This window comes from Barbus barbus (genome assembly GCF_936440315.1).
Source record: "Barbus barbus genome assembly, chromosome: 5".
Classification (NCBI taxonomy): Eukaryota; Metazoa; Chordata; class Actinopteri; order Cypriniformes; family Cyprinidae; genus Barbus; species Barbus barbus.
In genome coordinates this window covers 31,226,624-31,247,596 of record NC_136733.1, presented here as the reverse complement: position 1 = coordinate 31,247,596, position 20,973 = coordinate 31,226,624, and the positions used below count along the sequence as shown (strand labels likewise).

Genomic DNA, 20,973 nt, shown 5'->3' with positions numbered 1-20,973 from the left:
ATTAATCTACCTGAGCAGCAGTGTACAGGGCATCGGTGGGTGTGGCCACAGCGTCGCTCGCGCTCCAGCCTCGTTCTGACAGACAGGTGAACGGGGCGACGACGCCATGTTGAGCAAAAACGGAAGCGTATTAGGCTACTCTGCTCTTAAAAACATCTTTAGAATTTTTTTGAAGAGGAGCCGGACACTTTAGAAGTAAAACCCAGAAGGCAACTGAACTGAATTCTTCTTTTGTTTACGCTTCAGTTTGGGACCATCCTCTTTGCGGGACAACTTTACAGTGACTGACAGCGTCAAATCACTTCACGGGGTGATCGCAAGTTACAGATTGGGTCTTAAAGATGCCGCTGGCGCAGTTTGCAGACCCCTGGCAGAAGTTGCCCGTGGGGCATATGGAGAATGAGGTAGGTTATATCACGTTTATTTAATCGAGGGTTGTTGTTAGTAGATTGTGTGAGAGCACCTTTAATCCGATACTCCGCGGAGGAATGTCTGCAGTCTTGAAGTGCATTCTTGGACTAATTTACAGGTTTCCAGTTTGCAAACACTATAGTCAGACATAATATAATTCGAGATTAAAATACAACGAAGTATTAAAAGCGTTATGAAGTGTTTCTTTTAAATGTTAATTGTTAGTGCCTAACTAATTTAACTTACTTGGTTAAACTAGATAATGAGTAAACCGTCGAAGCAAGACATGGCCAGACAAGCCCTGTGTGTGTCTGTGTCTGTGTCTGTGTCTGTGTGTGTCTGTTCGTTCGTTCGATCTAAGTTTACTTGTGCATTGTAACTTAAAATGGACACTTGCTTGCTTTTTGTAGCTGGTTGAAGTTTGACTTAAGTACGCATTGGGTAATAAGCACTGGGTGGGGAACCCAGTTCTTATAGACTGACTTGGCATTTTCTCAAAACCCAGTGCTCCCAACATACCTAGACAGCATTTTTGGGCGTCAAAGGCGTGTCAAAAAATGCCATAAATGTTTATGATATCCCCAAATACTGTCTGTCTAGGTAGACGGTCCATTAGGTTTTGAGTCATGGCCAAAATGTTACTTAAATTATGAAACGACTACATTTTTGTATTCTTTTGTCCACTAATCGGAATTTGATCAATTTAGACTTTCACTATTTTCCCTGCAGGCTTTTGTTTCTGTCTGTGTTCAGATTTAGTCTGTGAATTATGACCCCCACACACTTTTTATTGCGATATTATCTGGATGAGATTTTATATACAATTTCATTAAATGGCCATACTAATCCTAAATTAAAATACATAGAAGCATGGATATTATCCCAATCAGAATATTAAAATGCTTTCTGAAGGATCATGTGACGCTGATGACTGAAGTAATTGCTGCTGAAAATTTGGCTTTGCCGTCACAGGAGTAAATTTAATATTCTTTAAAATATATAATACAAATTTATTTTACAATATTACTTTACTTTTGATCAAATAAATGCAGCCTTGGTGAGCCTAAGAGACTTATAAACAATGTCAAAAACAAAAAAATCTTTCTGGCCCCAAACTTTTAAACAGTAGTGTGCATACTGTATGAATATTCAGTGTACTGAAAATTTACAGTGCAGAGTTATATTCAACTTTAAACAGAGAATAGATTAAATACTAAACTATAAATATACAAGCAGTTATGTAATGCAAAAAGATACAGTTTGTGTAGTAAGTGTCAGAATAAATCAGAATCAAATGATCTAATGCTTTTCAAACCACACTAGTGATGATCCATTAACTATTTAGAGTATATATTATAATGATTATATAATATCTTTCAGTATGGCACCAAACCCCTGCTTACTCCAGGGGACGATTATACGCACTGTTGCCTGTAGGATAAATGTCATCTGAGTTGCTAAATAGTAACTGGTATTGTCTCTCTTACACTGTTAGCACTCTGTCCTGTCGTGCTCTTTCCCTAATTAACTTCCTTTGATCCAGGCTAATCCCGTGGTCTGGAAATAGCCATCCTACGTTGCTTGCTACATCCCCCGTTTATGTGTGGACCCATAAATAATCACTTGGTCTGTGACTGACTGTATGTAAACAACAATCTTCCACACTGCTGTTTTACTCTCATGTCAACATGTGGTCAGATGATTTGACGTTGCACATAGTCATTATCCCTCATGGAGCCATAATATTTACAAATTACAGTAATAAGGGTTTGCAACAGTCATTTAAATAAACTTTTTTTTCCCTAATAGATTGTGGTTAGGGTTGATTTCCTGCACATCTTTTCTGTTCCTGAAGACCACTTCATTTTTATTTTTTTTTGGTTATTGTTGACACATTGTGATCATAGCCCTTACAAATGCTGTTGTAACATGATGGCAATAACATTATATTTTCCTGTTTTGTAGGATGACTCCATGGTGGATGATGATGCTTCTGTTCTGGTAAGTTCAAGACTATGTATATATGTATTTTGGGTGTGTGTCTGCATGTTAGACAGAACATGTCTGTCATACTGAATCAAATTACGTTGATGGGTCCAAGTACACCAATTCAAGTTTATATGGGTTCCTTGCCATTAGTCAAATGAGCTCTTCGTTCACTGCTTGAGGAGAATTTGATCTACTGCAATGCTCTGTCTTTCAGTTGAAAGATGTGTTTCCTATGTAAGCTAGTCAGCTTTTAACATCACATTTCCTGTCTCAGAGTACAGCCTGGTTTTATTGGTTTCCTGTTGGATGAGTGACATAGCAAGCCGCCAGTAGGAGAAGAGGATGTTCAACATTCACTTCAAGCAGAGCTTAATTTTCCAACAACCCTGCAGCAACTTTTCTGAAAGCTCTCAGATCACTTGATAGGGCTGTTTGTGACCCAGAGCAGTGGATTCACTCACTATATATATATACACTACCATTTAAAAGTTTTGGGTTTGTAAGATATTTTTTTAAATAATACTCTTATGTTCACCAAGGATGCATTTGTTAGATCAAAAATGCAGTAAAACAGAAATATTTTTATGTTATTATAATTTGAAATAATTTTAAAATGTAATTCATTCCTGTGATGGTAAATCTGAATTTTCGGCATCATTACTTCAGTCTTCAGTGTCACGTTATTCTTCAGAAGTCATTCTAATATGCTGATTGATGATACAGAAACATTATTATCATCAATGTTAAAAACATTTTGAGGAAACCGTGATGCATTTTTCCTTTCAGGATTCTTTGGTGGATGGAGAGTAGTTCAAAAGAACAGCATTTATTTGAAAACATTTTTTGCAACAGTGTTAAAGTCTTTAATGTGCTAAAAACGTATTCCTTTAAAACAAACAAAAAATGACCTACTAACCCGAGACTTTTGAAAAGTAGTGTATATTTAGGCTTGTCCCATTGTATGTTTGTGTATGTGGGAAGGAGGGTTATTGAGAGTCAAGAAAGATTTTGACATAGTGTGTGTGTAACACCCACGCTCACTTCCTGTTTCTGTTGTGAGGTGTCCCTCAGTCATCATCCTTGGACACGCTTCAGTTAAAATCTCCCTGGAGGTCTGCCAGCACCCTCTCAGACTCCTCTTTCTCATGCCAGACCCCCTCAGTCATCTCATCTGCTCTCAAACTTCTAGAATTTAAATTCAGTTTTAGATTCATTTGCAGAGACTTCTGCACCATTAAGTAATTTTTTTTCCCACAAACTCTTTGTTGTGGATGTTACATAAATATAAGATACATAGGACGTAATGATTAATAATGCATGTATTATGTAAGAGAAATTTACAACTAACATTCTGAGTTAAATACAATATATTAAATGCAACTGTGTTCTGAGTTAAATTCATTGACACATTCCATATAAATCTCCATCTAATTAATGTATTTCACAGGCTGTTCTGTTCGTGCTCAAATTCACTGTAAAAACACAATGCCGTATAAAAGCCAGACTGAAATATTTCTGCTCTGACCCACCTCAGCACTTAGTATCAAAATATACTGTTGCTTATGGCTGTGTCAACCTTGTTTGACTTATTAAAAGATCCATGTTTATGAAACAAATGGCACTGTCTGTCATTGCTGAACTTCTAACTATTCTGCTTGCTCGAAATGCTAGTGAAAGCAGGTCAGGAGAGAAGCTTTGATTATTAATGAAGTACATAGTCTCCCAAAAAACATGGTAAAGCCAAGAACGTAGCAGAATAAGCAGAATAAAAAAGATAAGATATTTGCTCTCAAATAGTTATTATGCACTGATACACACACATTTCTGACTTGTGGACACTTGTATATTGTCCTCATCTTATCCCGTCATTTTTGACCTCTGTGGTGGATATTGACGTCAGTGGTCTTTTTCCACCATCAATAGAATATCAGCTGTCATCTACCTTTTAGTCTCATTCATATTGGCAGACTGGTGTGTGCCATCTATTGATAGAACTTGTGTATGACTTGATTATTAGCTAGTCCCACACGGGTTTTCATCTCAAGTGTATGTTAAGAGAAAGAGAGAGTGAAAGAAGACGAGTAAATTAGATGAATTTGAGTGTAGAACTTTTAGCTCAATATAATACATATTATCATTAAGTTAGTATTTTAGCGTCCAGAGTTCATCTTCTGGTCAGTTTTAGGTATTCAGTCATTTATTCATTCAGTTAGTCAGATGGACCTGGTTTATACCCTCTGCTTCTTGTATTTGGTGTGTATTCTCTCTCCTCCTACAAGCTTTGGCATGCTGCTCCTCTGCAGAGACACCAGCTATCCAGACTTCTCTTTAACATCCTCTGTGTGTGTGTGTGTGTGTGCGCGCGCTCTGTGTGCTCGGTGTGTGTGTGCTTGACTCTCAGACCTTTTTTGGGCATGAGTTTGTATTGACGTGTTGAAGTGATGGTGTGTTTTGACAATTGTTTTTAGCATTGATTTTTTTTTTTAAAGTTACACAGCTGTGATAGCTGTTTTTAAAAGAACATGAGAGCCATGTTTTAAGAGCCATGTTCTGCGTTTGCTGGTTTGTTGCATTGCATGTTTTGTTGTTGACATAAGCATCGTCATACCTCATATGTCTCCTTCATAGGATGAAGGCTTGGTCAAGGAAATCAACATCACTCACCACGTCAAGGAGGGCTCGGAAAAAGCGGACACACGACAGTTTGAACTCTGTAAGGTGCTGGGCCAAGGCTCTTTTGGCAAGGTGAACTGCTCATATTTGAGAAAATCTAACATTATCCATTTTTATTATTGTGTTTACATGTAGAAGCATCATTCTGTTTTACTTATTAATGGCACACGTTTCTGTAGGTGTTCCTTGTCAGGAAGATAACTGGGCCCGATGCAGGACAGCTCTATGCTATGAAAGTGCTAAAGAAAGCTACATTGAAAGGTGTGTGTTTTGTGTATTGTTTTATGTTTTGGCAACTTCTTTTAAAGCCTTTGCTGTCAATGCATTATTGTTGAAGTTGTACAAACTGAAAAAGGAAGTTTTTATAATGGGGATTTTTAATGTTTGTTTTGTTTGGGTGTATGTGATTTCAGTACGAGATCGACAGCGTACAAAGATGGAGAGAGACATACTAGTTGATGTCAACCATCCTTTTATTGTTAAACTGCACTATGGTGAGTTATTAACATCCCATCACCAATCAGATACTTACGCTTCATGGCTGTGTGCTAATTGAACTTCAAGTACAACCACTTATTACTAATTATATTTAAATGCACTTGTTACAAATCTTGAATCTTGATTCCTCAGCATTTCAGACAGAAGGCAAACTCTATCTGATTCTGGACTTTCTCAGAGGAGGAGATCTCTTCAATCGCCTGTCCAAAGAGGTGATTTACGTGTCTAGGGCAGTGGTCGGCAACAGGCGGCCCGTGGGCCAAAAGTGGCCCGCCAGCAATAATATCTGGCCCGCGCCCGTAGCCAGATTATTTTGATAGCGACTGGTTCTGAAATAGATCTGTCATGACAGCAACAGTTACTCACAATCAGAGTATGTGAGCGGAGCGGTGTGATTTTTGAATGGAGCGAGGAGCGGATTTTTAAAAAGTGCGCTTAACCACCACCGTGAGTACAATTCATGCCAACGACCCGTAATATAACTGCATATTTAGCAAGAATTCACATGTTAAATAGCCTATATTTAGCTAGCAAGATAGAAAAGGATCACTCAAATCAGAAAGAATATGAAGGTTATGATGACTGCAGTGGACATGAGCGGGAAGTTATATTTCTCAAGGAATTTATTTGTTCCTTCTGAATATTTTCAGCTGACAGCTTACTTTTTTTTTCTCAGAATTGCGTGATATAAAAACTCGCAATTGCGAGTTAAAAAGTCATAATTCTGAGAACATATCAGTCTTTTTCCCCCTCAAAACTGGACTTTAACTCGCAATTGCGAGTTTATCTCACAATTCTGTGGAAAAAAAAGTCAGAATTGTGAGATGAAAAAGTCGCTATAACCTTTTTTATTTTTTATTCAGAACGGTGATATCTCAAACATACTGAAATACTTTAGACGCAGAGCAGTGTTTCTGATATAGCTGGGTTTCCATCCAAAGTTGCAAATTTAACTTATGCGCAAATTTGGATTTAGCCTATCATAAAATATTTGTGAACGAACACCGTTTCCATCCAACGAGTCAAAGAGAACAAAATAGTCACTTCCTGGTAAACTGGCACTATATAGCCTATAGAGAACTAGGATAAGCTACTGAATATAATAATTTTCATATATGAAAAATTAATTGCGCCTCAGAGCGAGCAGACGAAACACAATAAATGCTGTCATTGCTTTCGGAGGTGAATGCTGCTGTTTGGGAACACAGTCATGTAAGACAATTATACAGAAATACTTTGATGACAGACTTTGCTCAGGCATTTCAGAACGACCATAACAACATTTCAGATGCTGTGGAACGAGATCAGTCCGCTGCAAGTCAAGTTATCCGGATCCTTCAGAAATCATTCTAATATACTGATTAGTTGCTCAATAAAAACTGTATTATGAGTCAAAATGGCTGCTTAATATTTTTGTGGAAACTGGTAAGTTTTCTTCAGGACTCTTTGACAAACAGACTGTTCATAAGAACAGCATTTATTTAAAATAGTTTTTGTAACAATGTAAGAATTCTTACTGTCACTTTTGATTAATTTAATCCATCCTTGCTAAATAAAAATATCAGTTTCTTGCAAAAAAAAAAAAAGCGTACTGACTTTAAATGTTTGAATGGTGGTGTACTTGTTAATCTCATTTAAAATATGAATCAACCGTTTAAAATAATGCAAGAATAGATGAAGTTCTGCTAATTCTTCTACCCCTCTTTCATGTCTTTATGTAGGTGATGTTTACAGAGGAGGATGTAAAGTTCTACCTTGCAGAACTGGCTTTGGCCTTGGACCATTTACATGGACTGGGAATCATCTACAGAGATCTCAAACCAGAAAAGTATGATTCTTACCCACGTATTAAGTAAAGTGTGAGGTGTCTCGGCTCAAAGAACAACAGCAAAGTGCATAGTAGCTACATGTTTAAGAACACATTATATACTACAAATATTTTTAATAGTTCTAATTCTAATCAATAAATAATTGAAATATATCCACATATTAGGATGTTTCTAGTAATCAGACTTTGACTAACCCAATGCATTGCACATTTGCTTAAGAGAACTAAATTTGGATCTCTTTCAGTATTCTTTTGGATAATTATGGACACATCAAATTAACAGGTTAGTGTGTTTTATCACTAATAACGATAACTTTGTATATAACAATCTTGAGTGAGTTCAGATTTGTCTTTTTGAGCATTTTGTGAGAATTTCACAATGATAAGTCTTAGTATGTGTAAGATTTGTTGTGTCTTTGTGTATGTTTCCTAGACTTTGGGTTGAGTAAAGAGTCCGTTGACCATGAGAACAAGGCATATTCGTTCTGTGGTACAGTGGAATATATGGCTCCAGAGGTGGTCAACCGCAGAGGTCACACTCACAGTGCTGATTGGTGGTCCTACGGTGTGCTAATGGTAAGAGGGTTAATATTATATTTGTATATTACAACATAATTTTTGTATCACAGTGCAGTGATTATGATGTATTTCTACCTCCTCAGTTTGAAATGCTGACCGGAACACTTCCATTCCAAGGGAAAGACCGAAAGGAGACCATGACAATGATCCTAACGTAAGTCTTATTTACTCAAAACACTGATCTTCATAACGGAGTCTTTGTAGTGACGTTGGTTTCTGTATCTCTAGTGCCAAATTGGGTATGCCTCAGTTTCTTAGCCCAGAGGCCCAGTCTCTGCTCCGCAATCTGTTCAAGAGGAATCCTGGCAACCGCTTGGGTGAGGAAAACTCATTTTCAACTAGTTTTCCAAGAACCGATTGTGCATGCTGAGTAAATTTGGTGAATTTCAGTCTGTTCATTGATTGTTGGGGTTGGAATTTCAGGAGCCGGGCCTGATGGAGTAGAAGAGATCAAAAGACATTCGTTCTTCAGCACAATTGACTGGAATGTAAGTTATTTTTATTTTTCTGTTAAACCCCATTTTACCTTGTTAAAAACAGATCTGTTCACAGTGACCTGCTTCAGTGCATGTCTCTTTAAGTGGTATTGAGCTACTGCTCACCCCACCCCGCCATAATTGTAATAGTTTTTTTTCCCCTCTAGAAATTATACAGAAAGGAAATGACTCCTCCCTTTAAACCAGTCATCCAGAGGCCAGACGACACGTTTTACTTTGACTCTGAGTTCACTTCCAAAATCCCACGAGGTGTGTAATGCAAATATTCTCTTTCCCTAATGGTCGATGTGCTTCTTATCACAACAATTTACTAGCACTTAGTTTACTTTTTTGTTTGTCCCAGACTCTCCTGGTGTCCCTCCAAGTGCCAATGCCCATCAGCTCTTCAGAGGGTTTAGCTTTGTTGCCCCTGGAGTAGAAGAGGAGAGCCTGCCGCCCATTCAGAGCAACCTCAACATGAGCGGCATACTGCAGGTATCCTCGCGTCACTCACACACTCCTCTTCTCTCATGCCTGCATCTTGGAAATAAAGTGTATACATGTATGTACAGCAACCCCACCGGAGCACACTTCAGTTCACGGATGTATATGATGTTAAAGAAGACATTGGTGTGGGCTCTTACTGCATCTGCAAGCGCTGTGTGCACAAGAGGACAGTCATGGACTATGCAGTCAAGGTAAATATATCTCTACATCTGTTTTGTTACTGATGTCTTTATGGTTCTTATAGATTTATAGAGAGCTGTGTTGGCAGTTCTGATTGCTTTGTCAGTTGCAAAAGAGGTGTGTTAATGTATTTGGTTTTTCCATGTGTATTCATCACTAACGTTCACAAGTTTAGGGTTGCTATGATTTTAAAAGAAGATTCTTATGCTCACCAAGGTTGCATTTGGTTTCAATGGTTCTGGTTGGATTGCAGATTATCAGTAAGGATAGGAGAGATCCAACAGAGGAGGTTGAGATTCTGCTGCGTTATGGACAACATCCCAACATCATCACGCTGAAAGACGTGAGTGATTGTTTGTGTGCCTGTAGGACGCTTAGAACTGGAATGTCCTAGGTTATGTCTCCTGTTATCTGAGTCTTTGTGGGTTTATAGGTATTCGATGATGGGCGATCGGTGTACCTCGTCACAGAGTTGATGAAAGGTGGAGAACTTCTGGATAAAATCCTCAGACAAAAGTTTTTCTCTGAGAGAGAGGCCAGTGCTGTCCTGCACACCATTACAAAGACTGTTAAATATCTACATGCCCAAGGGGTAAGAGCATTCTCGCACACACAGCAGACATTACTCATTAAGATTTATTTTAGCCAGGATAATTAAGTACACTGTTACACCATTTAAATATATTTTTGGTATGCCTTCAATCAAACTCGTTTGCATCATTTATTTATTTTTTAATTTTAGTTATTTTTATTTCATGCATATTTTAGGTGTATATATTTATTATGAGTTATGGTTCATAGAAATGCACTTTGGTTATCAAATAAATATATATTTATTTAAATATTTCATGTTTATTCTGTTTATTTGTTTTCATGGCAAGTAGATTGTCACTTTGGTTGCAGGTAGTACACAGAGACCTAAAGCCCAGTAATATCCTGTACGTGGACGAATCAGGCAACCCAGAATCAATCAGGATCTGTGATTTTGGTTTTGCCAAACAACTCCGAGCAGAAAATGGACTGCTGATGACACCATGCTACACTGCTAACTTTGTTGCTCCAGAGGTACCTTTTGATTTGTTTTAGATGAAGAGACTAGATATATCTATATTATATTATTTTTGTAAGTTATTATTTGTGTTTGTGTTATCCCCTCAGGTCCTGAAGAAGCAAGGCTATGATACAGCCTGTGATATCTGGAGTCTTGGAGTTCTCCTTTATACCATGCTTACAGGGTACATTAACATACTATACAAGTCAGATTTTCTGCATGCATTTTTCTGTTGCATACAGATCTTGATTTAGTTCAAAAACAATATAATTCAGCACTCTTATCCTTCCTTCAGGTTCACTCCGTTTGCTAATGGCCCGGAAGATACACCGGAAGAAATTCTGACTCGGATTGGCAGTGGGAAATTCTCCCTCTCTGGAGGATATTGGAATTCTGTATCGGTCGAGGCTAAGGTTGAAGGCTCTCCTTTTGTTTATCACACTTCCTCAACCTCATCTATATATATATATATATATATATATTTGATGTATAATCTTTAAACCTCTTTGTTGACAGGACCTGGTATCAAAGATGCTTCACGTTGATCCTCATAAGAGATTGACTGCTGCTCAAGTGCTTCGTCACCCATGGATTGTCAACAAGGACCAGCTACCAAAATACCAACTTAACCGCCTGGACGCACCTCATCTAGTGAAGGTTTGTTTTGCAATAATAGTTTCAAATGTGAAGCTAGCAAATTGAATCATGGTTTCCTTGTCACCCCAACAGTCCTGAATTAATATTATAATACTTAAAGCTTCTGTTTGACTCTGTATTCTTATTACTTTTCCCTTTTATCTCAGGGAGCAATGGCAGCCACCTATTCAGCCCTGAACAGAAATCTTTCTCCCATACTGGACCCGGTGGGATGCTCCACACTCGCTCAGCGCCGTGGTGTCAAAAAGCTGACCTCTGCCGCCCTGTGACCGTTCAGATTTAACCCCAAACTACAAATGGCACATCAATTTGTGAGATGTTTGGCGGTTCTACTGTCGTCATGGAATGGCTGCCCAAACCAAAAAAACAAACAAACAAACACTTTTTTTTTTAGTTCTTGTCATTCATCATCGATGTAGAATATTATAAAAAGCTCTTAGGAGTATAATAAATTCATGTACAATTGTTTTATGAAAATACTCTAGAAATGTACTTCATATGGGATTATATATGAATATTCTGTGAGTCTGTGTGGAGATAATGTATGATGTTAAGAGACTGTGACTCACAGTTTGTTTTCTGTATTGTGGTGGTGGGGATGACATATTCAACGATTGCATGGAGCCGTACTATTGCTAGTATTACTGTCTGATCATAGCTGTGCCCACCCTCTTCAAGACAGACCTCACATGCTGAAATGGCTTACTCAAGCTTTTCCTTTTGACAGAAAGAGTTGTTGTTCAGTAATGCCACTACACGCAATTTCAGATGCTGTTTAAACGGTGCAGTGTTGAAACCATTTGTGAAATCAAAGAGAATTATGCAAGTAAACTTACAATCCTCATGGTATGTCCCTAGAGATGTAGTGTCACAAATCAAGTATTTTGTGTTGATCTAGTGTTTTAATTGGACAAAGTGGTCCAAAACCCCTTTGTCATGGACATGTGTCTTAAAGGGCACTTGATTTGCAAAAAAAGGCAATCCAAATAGTGACCTCATTCTAACATCTTCCTCTCCAGCAGACCAATACCCTTCATATAAGAGCTACTCCTCAGAGCTTATATGAGAACACTTGTATGCTGTATCTTTCATGATGGATATGGTAACGTTATGTAGGAGCTGAAGGTAGATGGATATATAAGGGGAGTTTGGTTTTTATTTAGTTTTTTTTACTGGGAATGACCAATATACTGCTGTCTTACTCAAAGTGATTCCTTTTGTATTTCGTTTCGTGATGTTCATTCTCCATTAAATTAAAGGGAAATATGCAGGCTATATTAACCAAGATTGTTCCAATTGTCTCAATCATAATTTTAAAGACGATTCAGAATGTATTATTTTTATACCTGGCAATGAACTGTTTTTGTTTGTATGAGAGACCACATGTTTGGTTAGACTCGGGCCACAGACGACGTCTTCTTGTTCTGGAATTAATTTACATGAATAAGTTAAACTGTTCTTTTTAATTTATGCTGCTGTATTTTAATAATAACAGTGGAATTGAGAAATATGTCCTAGTGATCTCTTCTGGCCAGTATTGTATAACACTGGCCATGTTTTTTTCCAGCACGGTTGTGCTTGAGAGAGCATGTTTTTAACCCTGTATTAAAAATAAAATCTGGATAAGTTTAAGTAAAATAGATCTTGCAATTCAGATTTATGTTTTTCTCCAAATTACTCGTCAGCATTGAACCCTTTGTATTTCCAGCCCAATGAAATGGTATCTTTGAGAGTATAAATAAAGTTTTTATGTAAAAGCGTGTTTTGCGCAGGCGTGGATCACTGCTTAAGTCTTCAGAAAAAAAGGGAGAGGGAAGTTATTTGACATCCTCCTCCTCGAAATTTAACATTTCTTTATTCAAATACTTTGTTATACGACATCACCGAACAAAGACAGCAGTATTTGTAATCCGAACATGCCAAAGAATAAAGGTAAGGGAAATTTTATTGTTTTTTATTGTTCGAGCAGTTGTTAACGGAGTTGAATGAAATCACCCGGCCTGCGCGAGCAATGCGGCAGCAACTGGTTTCCGTGTTATCTGGTGACCAACTTCCTGGTTCAGGTCCTTCGCTCGATGTGATGGGACGACCGCAGCAGATTCGCCGATTCTGAAAGCACAAACTGACCTGATATTAAGCTGTCTACTAACACTTGCTCGTTACACGATTTTGGTATTCTTGTAATGATTTCAAATTAATGGTATGATCGCCCGTAGCGGCTGAATTACCGAACAACAACAAAACAATGTCTGTTTGGCATGGGTAGTTTCGCTGGGAGACGCCAGTAATGAACGCACTGAGCTGCTTTGGTTCAATCGCGGAGTTTTGGATTCAAATAGGATTTTACTCTCGGCATAACATTATGCAGCATGGCTGAATCCAGGAAATGTGCCTGTGTTAACTTGTGACCTGTTTGCTAGCCAAAATCTAGTTACAATAAGTTAACGTCATTCTCCAGCCAAAGCACTTCTAATGCTGCTGAATCAGAATGATTATGATTTGATCATACGATCAGTCACACGAATCCCATTAATGTAAACGCTGTTATTGCATAACACCCCGAAGTTTAAGTCTAGTTCTATGTTGCGATCCAGTGGATCATTGGCCAAACACATTCTTACACTGGCAGGCTGCCCACATACACTTCTTGTTTTACAATGTTAAAAAAACCCTATAACATCTGCTAACTATCCAAGACAACCTTTAAAGTGTAACTACTAGTACTAGTAAAACACTACTAGTAATAATCAGGATTTCGATATGGACAAATATCTGATGGGGCATTTTCCCCATGCATCCTCTTAGCCACAATGTTTAAATAGGGAAAGGACATTTCCAAACTCTTTCAATCAATGCTCCACAAGTTCTTTCACAATCCCTTTTATTGCCAGATACAATGGGTTTACATGTACAAGGAATTTGTCTTTGTGTACTGGACAAAAATACAACAAAGAAATGAAATTATATAAATAAATGGACGTTAATGCTCTAAGCAAATCCTGCAACAAAAGACAGTGTACACAGACGTGGTTTATTCCACTGGTTAATACATAAAAATACATTTTTGCCTTGCTTAGTTGGGGACACTTGACTGATTGCACACTATTGGAAGAGAGCTGAAGTGGATGACGACGATGACATCACTAAATCATTCAAATTATATCTCTATAGCACTTTTCACAGCTTTACAATATACACACACACTACACACAAGCAGGACAAAGGAAGTCTTCCTCAATGGGAGGCTGGCCAACACTGTTCCAGTGAAACCATAGGTCGCATGTGCTACATTGAATCTGGTGAAGCGAGCTGTAGTGTGTTTCTACGATGCTGATACTGATGTGTATAACCACATCAGTACAGTAACTTTACAGGGGGACAGTTTGTCCCCCTGTAAAGTTACCCTTTCTGTGTGTTGCATCGTTACGCCGGAATGCGGCGACAACTGCCTTTTGTATGTTATTTATGTGTAATTCAAAAACAAGTTTATTTCATCATGCATGACGGGCAAATTTAAGGTATATTAACCAGGTTGAAGTCTGACATAAATAATAGTGAGGAAATTAGTTTTTTTTTTTTTTTTCTAAATAAAACAGTATATTGGACTTTCCCCCAAAATCTAAAATAATAAATAAATAAAGTTAAATATTAGTTTGTATGATAGTTAATACAGCAGTCTTTTTAATAGGTCATGTAGTGTAAAGGGATAAAAAAAAACATAAATTTTACTCCGAGGCCTAAACTGGGCAAAAATCTGCAGTGTGGTTTATGTGGCCAAAATAAATACTGAAAGACTGATAACTTGTCATATAATAGCTGACTGCTTGCATTATATATATATATATATATATATATATATATATATATATATATATATATATATATATATATATATATATATATATATATATATATATATATGTGTGTATGTATATGTATATGTAAGTTGTAATATACATATAAGTTGTCGCTCTATGTCCCCAGATACTATTATAATAATATAATAGTCTTTGAAATATTTAATGCTTAATTTTATGATAAAAGCTCTGTAGTTGATGTTGTTTTGGGGACAAAACATAAGGCAATGCAATTAAATGATTTAGAGATGTACAAATAAACCCAGTTTTGTAGAGCAACTTTTGGCTTTGGAAAGGTGCTATAAAAGTAAAAAAATAAAGTTTTTCATTAATATTCGTTTCATATTTGATAAATGTGCATTTTTTTTTTAAATGAATAAAAGAATGCAAGAAAAGAAAAGAATACTTCAAGTGCTTCAGTCCAATAAATGTTAATCTTGAAATATTGCTAACGATTTGGATGCTTTTATGTAGGCCTAAGTGGTCCCTAGTACTGTATCTGAAGTCTCGTTCCCGAAATTCAGCCTTGGTGCAGAATTTGAGCCACTACGAGCCAGTCCCACAATGTGATTTCCTTAGGACGTGCCATTTCTGTGTCTGTAGCTTTAAATGCTAATGATGAGGAGAGAGGCGGGGCAAGGTGGAGGGTGGGTGTGTGGCCTGCAGCTTGTGGCCACTGTACCATGCGCTAATGTTGACAGTGGATGTATCGCAATGGCTCGTAGACACGCAGTCGTTCAAGCTTTTCAGACACATGCTATGAATACACTAAAATTAATTCTACTAAAAGGCCTTTGTTGGGGAAAACAGTTAAAACCCATGGACCAGGTACGATGAACAAAAGCCAGGAGTCAGAGATGCGATTCAATTATAGAAAGAAAAATTTACTGAAGAACATAGTTTGCCGTTTCATCCGCAGAAGACAGCTTCAACACTCGTGATGGAGTTCGTAGACCGACCAGTTTTACAATTCAAAAACACCAGCAATTATATCCTAACAGAGGTTGCTAACTGCATCAATTCATAAGTCATCAAAATTGTGATTGGTTCTAAAATCTAGATACTTAGAAAAGTTCCACATATGGACACAAGCTTGAAGCATATCTTTTGATAACGACTATTTTGGTGACAAGTGATCAGAGGTCCGACGCAATACGTCTCTCCAAAGACTGATACGCTGGACATCGGCAGCAGAACGTTTGTCCTGGACTGTCTGAGCTTCTCCCTCTACAGACAGATACTAACACACATATGCAGAGAAACACTTATCTTACTTCAAGGTTGCCTCGGCCCTAAACCTTACCGGGCATGGTTACACACACAACGAGCGCAGCTTCTTAGAGAGGAAAAGGCAGACTAAAGCCATATTCAACTTACTCTATCATGCATAAATGTAACTTTGATTAATAATTATTCAAGAAATATTATAAATAATATTATTACGAAGGCCATTGTAGACCTGCGATCCACTCCTTCAACTTGTACTTACTAAAAAGTATTATCTATCAATCAGAGGGCAAAAGGAAAGTATCGTTCTTGTATCAGATATGACACAGCAGGCTGTATAGGGTTAATGTGAATATTCTGAGTGAAAATAAATGCCTGTCAGCCCTATTACTACATATGCAGTGTGTCATTTGTATGTAAATAGATGTACAAGTGTCTATTGGGTTTTAATTGAATCCAATATTGTAACTTTTAGAAAAGGTGATATCCAGGATGAGAGAGGGAACTGAAATATAGGGGAAGATCTAATATCTGCTTATTACGTACAACATAATTCAAAGTCTTAATTTCATCTCTATAGGTAAAGGAGGTAAAAATCGGCGGCGTGGTAAGAACGAGAATGAATCAGAGAAGAGAGAGCTGGTTTTCAAGGAGGATGGCCAGGGTAAGGAAACATCAACAACTTGTGGGAAATAGTTCAAATCCGCCAATGGTTTGGCTCTGTATGTGTGCAAATAAAAGACAATTTTTACCTCATCAGTCTTACTCGGAGGTTTGGGGTCAGTAAGTGTGTATCATATTTGATAAATGTTAACATTTAAAAATAACTAATTTTAAATTAATTCTGAAGGATTATGTGGCACTGAAGACTGTAGTAATGATGCTGAAAATTCAACTTTGCCATCACAGGAATAAATTACATTTTAAAATGTATTAAATAGAAAACATTTCATTTAAATTGTAATATTACTCTTTCTGTTGTGTATTTGTTTGGTTCTTCCGAAAACATTGAATCCTATTGACCCAAAAATGTTTGATCTATAGTGTGTGTGCAAAGAAATTAGTTCAGTTATTGAAGAATTACCCTTGTCTTGTGCCAGAATATGCTCAGGTGATAAAAATGCTGGGAAATGGACGGCTAGAGGCTATGTGCTTTGATGGGGTCAAGCGGCTCTGCCACATTCGAGGAAAGCTCCGGAAAAAGGTATGATGATGTTAATGATCTGTAGGTTTATGAATCTGAATGACTGTCATATTTCTATGGCCGTATAGATGATTTGATGTAATTTTACTCATTTTACCTCTCTTATTTCTGCTTGCCTAGAAGACAACCTAAAAAGGACATAACTTTTTTTCTTGCTTAAGTATTAAACATACTGTCATATATCCTTTAGGTTTGGATCAACTCATCTGACATAATCCTTGTTGGTCTTAGAGATTACCAGGTAGCTTTTTTTTTTAGTTTTTTTTGCAATTTGCCAATAGATATTTTATGAAATTTAAAAGTTTTTGAATTCTTGAATATGTATTTCACAGGATAACAAAGCAGATGTCATTCTAAAGTACAATGCAGATGAGGCCCGCAGTCTTAAAGCCTATGGAGAGCTTCCAGAACACGGTGAGTCTCAAACTGGTTTTACTAATTTCTGTTTACTGGAAATGTTTTCTAGTAATGTCATGGTACTAAAACAAATCACCCACAATTGTAAGTGTCAGATGACGTAGATAAACGCAAGTGGAGACTCTTGGCTAATCTTTTGTTTCTTTCCTGCAGCTAAAATCAATGAAACTGACACATTTGGACCTGGAGACGATGATGAGATTCAGTTTGATGATATTGGGAGTGACGATGAGGACATTAATGACGTAAGTGTTTGATTTGTTTTTATCACTTTTTTTTTTTCTTTTCTTTTTTTTTATAAGTGACAAATATCGAAGTGCTGGAATTTGAGTTTCTATTGCCTTTATTTATATTTTTACTGTATTAAAAAGGGCATGTTAGAAATCACACAGTAATGTAATGTAAGATGTTACAAAAGATTCCTACTTTCTAGAATCGAGAGAACATTTATCAGTTTCCACAAAAATATTAAGCAGCATAACTTCTTTCAACATAATAATAAAAATAAATGTTTCTTTAGCACCAAATCTGCATATTAGAATGATTTCTGAAGGTTTATATGACACTGAAAACTGGAGTAATTATGCTGAAAACTACTTTATTTATTTTTGTTGTCATAATATTTTACATTATTTCTGTTTTTACTGCATTCTTGATTAATTGTAGCATTGTACAGCATAAGGGGCCGTTCACACAGAATGCGTTTTTCCATTCCAATTATAAATGCACTAGACAGACATGTATGACCATTAGACGCAAAGATGCATTCTGTGTGAATGGCCCCTAAGGGTCTTTAACAATATTAAGAAACTCTGAAGAAAACTAAAAAAGTCTTATTGGCCCCAAACCTTTGAATGGAAGATATAGATGTTGGTATGCATAATTGATCAGTCAACCATAAGCAGTAACTTTCTGAAAACAAAATGTTTTAACTGTGTCTGACTGTTCTGGTCTTTCAAGCATCTCTTTTAAGGAAAGGACAACATACTGAAGTGTTTGGGAAAACCTGTACATTTATGTTTCTTTCTGCCCTCTCCCACAGATCTGAGTCACGACTGCTGGTGGGTTATATTGTTTACACTGAGAGGAGAGAACTTTCTTGTTGGGGGAAAAATTGCACTTTGGGCATAACCGATGCTCATATCCTACTGCAAACTCCCTCAGAGAAACACTCGGAGGCTTACTGCTTATCTCTCTATCTGTTTCTCTCTCTCCACTGCGCAATCTCACTACAAGTCTTCTCCGAGCATTCTGACTGTCACAACAATCGCGCCCTTTCTCATTCAATGACAACCACGCATCACAGACTGCATAGTTTTGTTATGATTTTAAAGTATTTATATTCCACTGTACGTGGTGGAGTTTAAAATGCCAAGAAATCCAGAATTTACAATAAAAAGTCAAGCCTTTTATCTGTTTGGACTGAATTTTATTTCTTGTATATTTGCTTCCTTTTTTCTGTATTTTATTTTCTTCATTTACAATGTCTCTTCGTGGCATTTGCATGCATTTCTGCTGTGCCTGATATAGATATATATTGTTTTTTTTGTTGTCCCCCTCAGTTTGTACAGAATGGAAGTAGCAGTAACCTATTTTGTCCACTAGTATGCAGGAGGGACTGAAACTACTATCTAATTTCTTTGTGTCCTAATAATGAATTGATTACAAATCATAACCGTTGGTCGACATTTCTATCCTTGAAGTTTACATGTTCTGGTTAAAAATGGCAATAGTCTCTAAGTATTAGAGGTTTTCAGGTTCTGTGTAGAATAGTTTTTTTTTTTTAGACCTTAGTTTAGTCAAGCAGTATTAAGTTGTTTGGAGTCTATCTTGTCTACTGTTGGACTCTGTCTGAGTGCGTCGCTTTGTAAGAGAAGTAGTGACCCACTTCATTTGGACTCGTTACTGCCAGTCCTGCTGCCCTCCGGCTGTATCAGACTGCCACGTTTCATCCATATCACATGGCCCATCTCCACAGAGGAGACCCAGCATTAACCTCTAACGTCGCTGTTAGATACCTGTGATGCAGTGTTGGTCATTTGATTGCTACCAAATATTTCTTTTGACCCCTTTTTGAGCAAATTCCAAGTGTAAATGAGACTTTTCACACTTAAAATGGTTAATTCTGAAAAAAGTGTTTTGTGTTTTACACTGTTCATCAAGAATCCACTTGATTTTAATACAATTATAATCACCAATGTCATCGTTCTTATTTGCATATTTATGAGGTCAGTGGGATTGAATGGACAAATATAACTAGTGAGTGCATGCTACCTGCTTGCCTGTACATATACATACAGAGATGGTAGTAACTGATTACCAATAATCTGGATTAGCCTAAGTAATCAGATTCCAAAATGTAAGTACATTTAATTAAATTACATTTTAAAATACTCGTAATCAGACTACGGTTTGCACTTCATGTTGCTGATAACAACAAATGAAATATACTCTTTGTGTTTTTATATCAATATGGTAAAAGATTATCATACTTAAATCAATGTGGAAAACGAGATATGTCAAAAGTGATCCAAAGTATAGTCTAATTACCTAAAATGTGTAATCATGTAATGGATTACCTTACCTTACCCTGGACCATAAAACCAGTCTTAAGTAGCAATATTTGTAGCAATAGCCAAAAATACATTGTATGGGTCAAAATTATAGATTTTTCTTTTATGCCAAAAATCATTAGGATATTAACTAAAGATCATGTTCCATGAAGATATTTAGTAAATTTTCTACCGTAAATATCTTAAAGCTTAATTTTTGATTAGTAATATGCATTGCTAAGAAATTCATTTGGACAAATTTAAAGGCGATTTTCTCGATATTTAGAGTTTTTTTGCACTCTCACATTCCAGATTTTCAAATAGTTGTATCTCGGCCAAATATTGTCCTATCATAATCAACTATACATCAATGGAAATCTTATTTATTGATGATATACAATTTTGAAAAATTGACACTTCTGACTGGTTTTGTGGTCCAGGGTCACAAATTTTAATTAATATTTCTTTCCTTAAATAATTGATTCGCCTAAATGTGTAATGTGAGCATGTGGACGTGGGCAGTGTTTTGTTTGTCGTAGACCTAAACCCGTTTCTCTGTGGTGGTTTTCGCAGCTGGGGATGACGTCACCCCCGTGCTTCAGCACCACTGCGCTGTCCAGCATCTCGCGACTCTCCTCTTTACCGGACAGAAGAACTTTCCTCTCGCTGCAAAGCTAACAATCTGCGATAGCGCCAAGAAGCGCGTTCTGCTGAGAGCGTGGAAAGCGGATCCGGTCCCGGTAGCGCAGCGGCAGTCCAGAAAGGAGCTGGCTATGCTGTTTCTCTTGGCTTGATTTTTTTGGGGGGTAGCGTTTTGCTGCGGCGCTGTCCGTGACATTGCGGTTGGAAGAGCCGCCGGTGGACCGC

The 20,973-nt window shown here is 37.2% G+C and overlaps 2 protein-coding genes across 3 annotated transcripts; both read left to right on the top strand.

Moving 5' to 3' along the window:
• The first annotated feature begins 66 nt into the window (after nt 1–66).
• On the top strand, nt 67–12,610 carry LOC306870207 (ribosomal protein S6 kinase alpha-3-like). 2 transcript variants are annotated; one of them, XM_079417334.1, is made up of 22 exons: nt 73–404; nt 2,377–2,412; nt 5,029–5,145; nt 5,253–5,334; nt 5,487–5,567; nt 5,704–5,783; nt 7,293–7,399; nt 7,645–7,682; nt 7,833–7,975; nt 8,062–8,132; nt 8,207–8,295; nt 8,402–8,466; nt 8,622–8,724; nt 8,819–8,949; nt 9,027–9,152; nt 9,395–9,484; nt 9,575–9,733; nt 10,045–10,206; nt 10,300–10,376; nt 10,488–10,605; nt 10,709–10,849; nt 10,996–12,610. In XM_079417334.1, the coding sequence occupies exons 1-22, from the start codon at nt 342–344 to the stop codon at nt 11,116–11,118; spliced, it is 2,202 nt and encodes a 733-aa protein (XP_079273460.1). In that variant the 5' UTR covers nt 73–341; the 3' UTR covers nt 11,119–12,610. The 2 variants fall into 2 exon arrangements, with proteins under 2 accessions (XP_079273461.1, XP_079273460.1); XM_079417335.1 differs by lacking the exon at nt 5,704–5,783 and having other exon boundaries at nt 67–404.
• On the top strand, nt 12,599–18,979 carry LOC306870209 (eukaryotic translation initiation factor 1A, X-chromosomal-like). The gene is made up of 7 exons (XM_079417337.1): nt 12,599–12,781; nt 16,514–16,597; nt 17,034–17,137; nt 17,328–17,378; nt 17,470–17,551; nt 17,708–17,799; nt 18,597–18,979. The coding sequence occupies exons 1-7, from the start codon at nt 12,766–12,768 to the stop codon at nt 18,600–18,602; spliced, it is 435 nt and encodes a 144-aa protein (XP_079273463.1). The 5' UTR covers nt 12,599–12,765; the 3' UTR covers nt 18,603–18,979.
• The last annotated feature ends 1,994 nt before the right edge of the window (nt 18,980–20,973 follow it).

Bases quoted from the DNA above. Each gene is read 5' to 3' on its own strand.
- LOC306870209 (XM_079417337.1), top strand. The intron at 16,598-17,033 runs GTAAGGAAACAT...GTCTTGTGCCAG, and splicing joins TTTCAAGGAGGATGGCCAGG to AATATGCTCAGGTGATAAAA. The intron at 17,379-17,469 runs GTAGCTTTTTTT...TGTATTTCACAG, and splicing joins TTGGTCTTAGAGATTACCAG to GATAACAAAGCAGATGTCAT.
- LOC306870207 (XM_079417334.1), top strand. From the start codon at position 342: ATGCCGCTGGCGCAGTTTGCAGACCCCTGGCAGAAGTTGCCCGTGGGG. The intron at 5,146-5,252 runs GTGAACTGCTCA...ACGTTTCTGTAG, and splicing joins GCCAAGGCTCTTTTGGCAAG to GTGTTCCTTGTCAGGAAGAT. The intron at 8,950-9,026 runs GTATCCTCGCGT...ATGTATGTACAG, and splicing joins ACATGAGCGGCATACTGCAG to CAACCCCACCGGAGCACACT.